The 10,050-nt window shown below is 39.8% G+C and overlaps 1 protein-coding gene across 1 annotated transcript in view; it reads right to left on the minus strand.

Annotated features, from left to right (window-relative positions):
* Nucleotides 1-1,223: 1,223 nt before the first annotated feature.
* NMRK1 (nicotinamide riboside kinase 1) overlaps nt 1,224-10,050 on the minus strand; it is a 27,852-nt gene continuing 19,025 nt past the window's right edge. The window contains exons 7-8 of the mRNA XM_007938552.2: nt 6,711-6,794; nt 1,224-1,243 (exon numbers count right to left, since the gene is read on the minus strand). Coding sequence (XP_007936743.2) covers nt 1,224-1,243; nt 6,711-6,794 — 104 coding nt within the window. The remainder of the gene's footprint in view (nt 1,244-6,710; nt 6,795-10,050) is intronic.

Below are 10,050 nucleotides of genomic sequence, written 5' to 3' on the forward strand. Positions count from 1 at the left end.
CACTTGCCTGCTAACCAGACGGCTGGTGGTTCAAACCCACCAGCCACTCCTTGGAAGGAAAGTTGGGCAATCCTACTTCCATAGTGATACTGCCTCGGAAACCCAAGGAGGAGTCGCTATGAGTCGGGGCCGACTCGACGGCACATAACAACAACAACAACAACAAGCTTTATAAAAGTTTCAGCACTGAACGAGATCTAAAAAAAAAAAAAAAAAAAATCACGATTCAGATCTTCTGCATGTGAATTTGAAAGAAAGATTCCCTGTGTTATATATTATTGAAGTAACTGCTTCTATCTGTGATTTTAGATCTTTGGTTTAACCAAAACACACAAATACAGGAAAAACTCCTTCATCTTTAACAAAGGCTCAACATAAGTAACACAATGATCCAGTGGTACTGTTGTCAATGGGCTAGATGCTGTGAGTCCATTTCAACTGATGGTGACCCCATGTGTTACAGAGTAGAACTGCTCCATAAGGTTTACTAGTCTGTAATCTTTATGAAAACAGATCACCAGGCCTTTCTTCTGTGGTGCTGCTGGGTGGGTTTGAACTACCAACCTTTCCGTTAGCAGCTTAGTACTTAACCACTGTGCCACCAGGACTCCTCCCAGTGATACAAGACACATGCAAAAACAAAAACAAACAAAACAGCCGATAGTAAAGTACTGATTTATTCAATCTGATTGCAACTTCAGTTATGACATCATTTGTAGGTGCTAGGCACTGCACCTATTTGTAGGTACAGGGATGGAATGTAACAGCATTTTCTAAACCAATATGCTAAATATTTTTGTGACAATTGATATGTTTATATGTATATACACATACACATATGCACATACACACACACATAAAATACACATATACATAAACACAGGGACATACACACACAGTACATCATGTATCTATACTAGATTTGATGTAAACCTTATTTCTTACTCTGGGTCCCAGTCAGAAAAGTTTGAAAACCACTAATACAGAGGACTGATTTACTGACTGTTAGCTGTGCTACATCTATGTGCTCTCTGGAATGAGAACCCATTAAGGTAAATTCTGTCCACTGGCATGGATAGCTATTTACTGTTCCAAACGTTGGAGAAAAACCACATATGATTAAAAAGCAAACAAAAAAACAGCTGTCATAGCATATTAAGGTTCTTGAATATATTCCTTCCAGTTTCATAATTTACTCAGGGAGGATTCAGTGCATTCCATCTTTATGCTGTTACTTGCATACCTTGGGAATAAATATAAATAGAAATTAATGGAGAATTCCAATTCTCATTTTATTAGATTATCATATGAACAAAAGTTAATTTAAGGATGATAGGATTATAGTGATTCTGGAATCAAAATGCTGGTTTTCTTAAAGAAATAAATCAAGTCCAAGTCCTGTTCTTTTATTCCTTATACTAAATTTAAGTACAGCTTAAGATATCATATACTCAACATCATTTGCTATTCAGGTATAAGAATCCTTGAATTCAGGGAATAAAACAGCATCACAAAGATACAAAGAGTGCTGAAAAGAGTATCACAAAAGCTAGCTGGCTATAGCATAATTCTTATTTTGTAGTGTTATCCTGGATTCGGGGAAAGAAGTATTACTACCATTAGTCTGTTTACCTAACCCATGAAGCCAGCTGAATACTTGGTCATTTGACTTAGAAACTCAATGATAAACCTGCAACATTCTTACTATACCATAGCTTCTGTCAGAGATATGCAAATTTTTAAAAAAATATGTAGTATTTAATCTTTAAATATGTGAAATATAAAAGTGACCAAGTTAGTCAAATTCTGGAAATTTATCCCAGGGATATAATTCAAAAAGAAGAAAATCAGCAATATGGGCAGATATTTTTTACAGCATGTTATTTATCAATGTGAAAAATTTACAACACTAAATATTCAACAATAGAGAAATGTTTATATAAGTCCATCTGGACTCCTATATTAATTACACTATTACTTTATAAGGAGCTCTGGTAGTATAGTGCCTAAGGCACTTGACTGCTAACCAGAAGGCTGACAGTTCAAACCCACTAGCCACTTTTCGGAAGGAAGATGGGCCAATCTACTTCCATAGTGATACTGCCTCGGCAACCCAAGGAGGGGTCGCTATGAGTCTGGTCTGACTCGATGGCACATAACAACAACAACAATAATCATTTATAATTAGAAGTTATATTTTAAATTCAATGTTGTTGTTGTTGTTGTTGCAATTCAATGTAGGAAAATATAAACATTCTATTATTAAATTTTTATTTTATGATTTCTTATTTCTTTGATCTGAAGCTAGAAATGTGGTATCTTTCTTCTTCACCAAGATGTCAATGTCATGTCTTTGTTTTACTTTCAATATACAAAACAGAATTTAGTTTTCAATCCTTTATGTGGGAGAGATTCTTAGTTTTATTATTTCATTATATAAGGAAGTTTATGAAACTGCTTAAATATTAAATAGCAATTTACAAACAGGAACAAGCATAGCTGATTAACTAGTGTCCTTGCAATGTCTTATCAAAGGGAGACTATGATGTAAACAGATTGGAATGTAAACTCATGAAAATAACAACATTGCTGAATGGCTGGCATATAGGTTAGTAATATTTTCTCCACTTTTGCTTTTATTTAAAAAATTACTTAAAATGAATATGATGCTTTCCCAATGACATGAAAATAGCTAAAAAAAGAAACCAGTTGCTGTTGAGTCAATTACAACTTATAGCAACCCTGTGTGTGTCAGAGTAAAACTGTGCCCCGCAGAGTTTTTAATCACTGATTTTTTGAAAGGAGACCGCCTGGCCTTTCTTCTGAGGCATCTCAGTGTGGCCTCAACCCTCCAATCTTTCAGTTAGCATCTGAGTACATGCATAGTTTGTACCACTACATACCTCAAAGACGAAAACAAATGTTTTTAGAGGAAGTTTGAATGTTCTTGGTGGTTAGACTGCCTTGTTTAGTTGGGAATAGGTAATGATTAGTTTTTGCCTCAAAGTTAGGATTTAAATAAGTACTTAATTAAATGTATAACTTGATAACTGTACTCTCCTGGGTTATTCCATGTTTCATTAATAATTAAATTCAATCCTTGTTTCTCTTTCATTACTGTTACTTTGTCACAACTGGTATTTTACATGCTTAGAATGAAAACCTGGCTAAGCAGATTTATGTGCTGCTTTGAGGACAAGCCTGAGGAGCAGTCAACAGGGACACCTGAGGGGCCTCCCCAGCCAGCTCAGCCTTGCACTGATGGTTAAACTGGACTCTGCCGAGGATCTCTCTAGGCTGGCTCTGCCAGGGTACTGTGGTTAGAAGAACTGCTAAGGTGGTAAGAATACTATAAATAACACAGTAACTTATTTATACAACTGAAAGAGAAATAACATAGATCTTGGAGGTAGGAAAAGCTGATCTGCTTCAGCTTTATGACTCTTCTAATGTTCCTATTTTTTTCTTTTTGAACCTTATCCAGTTGCTGGAACAAGATATGAGCCTTAAATGGCATAGCTGATTAATTCCTTACCTCCAGCTAGAATATAGGCCACACACATGGAAATATATTTTCTTGTGCCTTTGAGCACCTGTCAAAGCATGTCAGCTGTCCTTGAGCCTTGGGACAGATGGCAGAAGCTGGCATTTACAATGGAGCTGGGCACAATTTGCTTGAACTACATGACTAAGGCAACTTTCATCTTTATCAAAAGGCAGATCCTAAGTGTATGAGCTAGTCGTGAACACAGAACTGGGCCGAGCACTGGCCATTATTGAGAAACTGGAAAGCTACAGGTATCTGGCAGCTGAAATACCCTTGGGAGATCTCATTAGGACTAGAGAGGTGGCTCTGCCTGTCTGCTTCTTATCATTTCAGGACTTACATGCTATCATTTATGAGGGTGAACCTCCGCCTTCACCACACGCTCTATACCCACCTCGTGGTAGTGCTTGAGCTTCACTATGGGAGGCGTGCCTTTTATCAAACAACAGATGGCAGTGCTGGGTGAGCCTATCTGGCAAAGATTACAAGTCCTATTTGCAGGAGGAGATTTTAGAATGGTCCTGAAATTTCAAGTGGGTTCATGCCTACATGAAGAGCTGATCCTGAAATTAGAGGTTAAGTACTCGCTAAAGGTCGATGGTTTGAACCCACCATACTCCATGGCAGAAAGATGTGGTAGCCTGCTTCTGTAGATTTACAGCCTTGGAAACCCTATGGAGAAGATATACTCTGTCCTATAGGGTTGCTATGAGTTGGAATCAACTCAAAGGCAATGGGTTTTTCTGGATTAGGATCAATGGGGGGGGGGGGGGCGCCAATGGTGGTTCAGTGGTAAAATTCTCACCTTTCATGCAGGAAACCTGGGTTTGATTCCCAAACAATGTACCTCAAGCTCAGTGGAGGCTTACATATTGCTATAATGCTGAAGAGGTTTCAGCAGAGCTTCAGACAAGACAGAGTAGGAAGAAAGGTCTGGTGATCTACTTCCAAAAATCAGTCAATGACAACCGTGTGGATCACAAGGGTCTGCTCTTGTTGTACATGGGGTCACCATGAGTGAAGGGCCAACTCAACAGCAGCTAACACCAACAGGATCAGTGAGCTGCCTGGTGGGGCTCAGTCCCCGAGTCAGACAGGAATAAGTAAAGACATAAACCAAACCAAACTCACTGCTGTCAAGTTGGATCCGACTCACAGTGACCCCTCCTTGGGTTTCCGAGGCAGTATCACTATGGAAGTAGATTGCCCAATCTTCCTTCCGAGTAGTAGCTAGTCGGTTTGAACTGCCAGACTTCTGGTTAGCAGTCAAATGCCTTAGGCACTATGCCACCAGAGCTCCTAAGTAAAGACATAGGAAATCTAATTTTTACTGAGAGATGATGACAGCTATACTGAGAGTAGTCGCTTCTCACCAGAAAAGTATGGGACATAATTGACCACTGGAGTAACTCAGACTGTCTCCTCTTTCCAGCTGATGACTGTATTCTGCATGTGTTAGCCATGGAAATCCTTTTAGTTCAAATAGTTAAAATAAAACAACAGCCAGATTTATGGTTTTCTCTACCTAGCCTGTTTTTTTCTCATCCTCCTCCTCGTTTCATTCTCCTGACTTGCTTTCCCTTCAGGAAGTTTCTTGCTTCAGTTCCAGGAGGCCTTAGGTAGGGTATTTGATTACAAGATGGGGTACATGATTCAGTCCCGGACAAATCCGAGTTTGCCATTTCCTTGCAACAGTGATTGGCTTAGCAAAAAACATACAACCCAAGCAGAACCAGTCAAAGTCTTCCCTGGGACTCATTAGCTGGGCTAAAGTGAAAAACTGATTTTTAAAAACACTATTCTAATTAGATAATTTTAAACCTGTACTAAAGTAATAATAATAATGAATAAAACACCCTCATATTGACTCCCACAAACTCATGGCCAATCTGGAAAATTATTTTTCTTTTTATTTCTTTCTCACTAGTGTTGCTAAACCTAGGAGGATATATATCTGCCAGTGGAGAGAGCCTGACTTCAAAATAAATCCAAACAGAAAGTGGAATTAAGAGGCAGCTAAGCCTGAAGTCACTGCCACCTCCATACTTCCTTTTTGCTTAACTCAGTATTAGGTGGATTTCTGCCACTTGCAAAAAATGCTAATACAACGACCTTAAAGAAACACTCAACAAATAACTCTAAATATCATTTGTTTATTTTTGAGATATTTGGAAAATAGAAATTCATGGAAAATCTTTAAGAGGAAATAAAGGGTATCTCTAAACCTACCCATGGCTACGGGGTCAATTCCAACACATCATGACCTTAACAACAACAACATGACCCTATAGAATAGAGTAGAACTGCCCCAAAGGGTTGCCAAAGCTGCATTCTTTATGAAAGCAGACTGCCTCACCTTTTCCCCTCGAGCTACTGGTGAGTGTGAATTGTCAACCTTTTGGTTAGCAGCTGAATGCCTTAACCACTGTGCCACTAGACCCCCTTAGGGTAGCTCTAGACATATTAAAACAAAATCACCAGCATTTTAACTTCACTTTTCCCAATGAGATTGGATAATTTCAGTCTCATTGAAATGACCACCATCTATGAAAACTTTTAAACTAAGTAACACAAATTTCATTAAGAGATGTAAAAAAAGGGTACTTTTTTTTTTTACCTTCATAAAGACTCACCAACAAAATACACCTACCCTTCACTTATCAACTACCTTGTTATTACACATTTTGCACTTACAACAATAGTAAAAAAAGTACGATCCAACTAACTTTGTGCACTAACAATGTATGTCTGTTGGTAGCTAACACCAAGTTATGAGGCAAGAGTAATGCTGGCTGTGATGGTTAAGTTTCTGTGTCAACTTGACTGAGCCATGATTCTCAGTGGTTTGACAGTTATGTAATGATGTAGTCTTCCTCCATTTTGCAATCTGATGTGGTCATTCTCGATTTTTGCACAGTGCTGATATTTTCATAACAACCTGGTCTTTGGAACCTAACTACAACAATGATTGAGAAGTAGGTAAAATTAAGTCCCTAAGCTTAAAGTCAAAAATAATTATTTTTATTCAGTATTTCTGAGTCTGAATTATCTTCAAAGCAATGACTAAATGAACGTATGAATAAATAAGACCTTTCTTACATTAGCATTCTATGATGTATGCTAATTCATCCTATACCAACCACTTTGATAGGACAATACTTACACTTTTGCTTTGCTAGTTCATGTATTAGATCTTCATACACTTGTGAAAAGAGGTCCTCTTCAGATTTTGTTCCATCCAGATAGACTGAGAAGTGAAAAAGGTCAGTTCAAATGCTAACAGGCTAATTAGCATAGGAACCTTTTTAAAAAGGTGATGTGATTGTAAATTTTGTGGGCTAGGCTGTGGTGCTCAGTTAGTTGTTTGATCAAACACTAGTCTAGATGTTGCTGTGAAGATATTTTTTGAGGAGACTAACATTTACAACAAGCTGACTCTAAGTAAAGCAGATAATCCTCCGTAGTGTGGATTGGCCTTGTCTAATCAGTTTGTAGGCCTTAAGAGTAGAAACTGAGGTTTTCAAGAGAAGAAGGAATTCTGCCTCAAGACTATAACATAGACAACCTGCTGGAGGAACTTCCAGTCTGCTGCCTGCCCGGTGGATTCTGGACTTGTGAGCTCCTACAATAACGTGAGTCAATTCCTTAAAATCAATCAATCAATCTCTCTTTCTCTCCCCACCACCCCCAGACATATATTTCTATTCTACTGGTTCTATTTCTCTGGAGAACTCTGACTGACATACATGATAAACTGATATCTCTTGCAAATGCCAAAAGGTTTAACCAAAGAAGTCTGGACTATAACTTAAATAATAATAATAATAACAACAACAAGAAGGAAGGAGAGAAATAGATCACAACCAGGTACCACACGTCAAAACTTTTGATATGCTACAAAGGAATCCAATCTGGCTGTTATGAAAAATGATTTTTTAAAAAAAATTAAAAAGGAACACAGTTAAGTGGCATCATGCATATGGGCACTTTAGGTGCACCAAAGAGGTGCCTCCCCAAGAGTCATTTAAGAGGGTGGCTCTCCAACCTACTTAAGGAGCTCTGGTGGTACAATGCCTAAGGCATTTGACTGCTAACCAGAATGTTGGTGGTTCAAACCCACCAACTGCTCCACAGAAAGAAAATGGGGCGATCTATTTCCATAAAACTCTACCCCCTTGGAAACCCAATGAGGGTTACTATGAGTCGGAATCAACTGAATGGCAGTGGATTTGACTTGGTATGGTCTCCAATCTACTTATGCAACAGGATCCCTTGTGAAGCTCCCTACCTGTGCAAGGGTCGGGGCTCTGCCCCATACGTAGTGGATCAGAATCCACCAGGCCCAGGCATATGTATTTTTAACAAAACAAGCAAAAGTCATTTTGGAAAAAAAGTAGAAGTTTTCTAGGTTGAAGGGAGGAAAGGACCTTCAAGTCAGAAAATAGAAGGGGCAAGGAGGTATGAGAAGATCTTTCCTGGTAAGAAAAATAGGTACAGTTTGGAATGGCTAGAATGTAGGATGGTGGGAACAGTGTGAGAAATGAGATGCTAGAGGAAAGCTGTGCCTTAGTCTATAGAGGCCCTGATGTCTGGTTTTTGGACTTTATCCCAAAGAGCAGGACACCCTCTTGAAAACATTTCAGCAGGGAAAAGGCTTGGTTCAACTTGCATGTTAAATGGAGAGGGAGAGAGGGACAGTGAGAAGAGGACATCCCTGCAACGGAAACTCTAGACAGGGAATGGTGTAGTCAGAGCCTCAGTGGCTCTGGGGATGGGGAACGGGGTGAACCAAAGAAAAGCCAACAGCTAGCAGACAGAGAGGAATGTTCTGTGCTTTCTGCTCGGCTCTGGAACAGCCACCCTGGAGGAAGTGCCCCTTTATTCGGAACAGTATATGTCAGTTCTGATTCATCTATCCAACCAGCCTCCAGCTATCTTCTCAGCACAGAATGCTGATTCCAGTGATCAGTTCTAGGCTCAGTCCCATAGACCCAGAGGCCTATCTGATTCGCTACTGTATGGCTCCCAAGCTTCTCAACCTCATTATGGCTAAAAGAGACCTATATTCCACCCTTAGAAATTTGTAACTCCTTCAGTTTTCTGCTTCCTGAAATAATACCTGCCCATTGCTCAGGTATCATTCTTGAAACCTCAATCCCTTCACCCTCTATATCTACTCCATCACTCAATTCTATACATCCAATGTTGCATTCCCCTAAATCCATCCTCCATGTAGCCAGAGTGATCTTATTAAGACAACAATTTGTTATCAGTCATGTCCCTGGCTAAAACCTTTCTGTAAGGGGCTTCCCACTTCTTTTAGGATAATGGTCTATTGCGCTTTTCATAGGGTCTTGGAACCCTTGCACCTGCCTGTATCACCATCATTGACTCTCCCCCTTGGTTTTCTTTACCACAAATGTTAACCTGCTTTCAGGTTCTGCTCATTCTTCCTTGACCCATGGCCAAACCCACTGCTTTGGGTGATTGCTATCCTCTCACTCCCACCTGGAACATCTGGAACAGGTTAAACTCTATTATTTCCCCCAAAGTTAGGTGGAAGTCCTAAGCCTCAGTAGCTGGGAATGTGACCTTATTTGGAAACAGGGTCTTTGCAGATGTAATCAAGTTATCATGAGGTCATACTGGATTAAGGTGGGCCCTAATCCAGTATGACTAGTGCCCTTATACAAAGAGACGAGACATACACAGAAAGAAGACAGCCACGTGGTGATGGAATCAGAGACTGGCATTATGCTGCCACAAGCCAAGGAGAACACAGGTCTGCCAGAGCCTTCAGAGACAGTATGTTGTTTTTGGGTGCCCTCAGTGAGTCTGACTCATAACCAAATGTGTTACAGAGTAGAACTTATCCATAGGGTTTTCTTGGCTATAATCTTTATGCAAACAGGACTTTCATGGGGTATTCAAACTGCCAACCTTTTAGTTAGCAGCAGAGCATTGACCATTGTGAGAACGAATTTGTTGTTTTAAGCCATCCAGTTTGAGGTCATTTGTTACAGTAGCCTAGGAAATGAAAACACTGTCAAGAGTTTGGCTTAAATGTGGCTTCCTCAAGAAAGCCTTCCCTGACTGATCACTGGAACTGAGGTAGTCCCCCAGGAGCTTGGTCTCAGCATCCTATGCATCTTTAGCATGGCACATTCAGTTAGCAAGGACATGCTTCTGCAACTAGTTCATTTAATGTCTGTCTTCCCTGACAGAATGTTAGCTGCGTGATAGCAGGGACTGTGTCTGCCTTGTTCCCCTCTGTGTCCCTGCATGGAAGGCATTCAATTACTATTTGTTGAATGAATGACCATCTAGAAGTTGACAAGTTTCTATTAAGAGTCACACTGAGAGAAACAGACATCAAGGGAGCTAGTCTGGGAAGAGGTGAAGCCCAGAAGTGCTCTGGCTTAAAGTGGCCCTTTGTTATCTTTGGCATAAGAAAAATGCCTCCTATGAGACCAGAAGAACTAGATGATGCCCGGCTACTACTG

Source organism: Orycteropus afer, unplaced genomic scaffold, assembly GCF_000298275.1.
Source record: "Orycteropus afer afer isolate SDZICR_OR568_19922 unplaced genomic scaffold, OryAfe1.0 scaffold00005, whole genome shotgun sequence".
NCBI classification, from domain to species: domain Eukaryota; kingdom Metazoa; phylum Chordata; class Mammalia; order Tubulidentata; family Orycteropodidae; genus Orycteropus; species Orycteropus afer.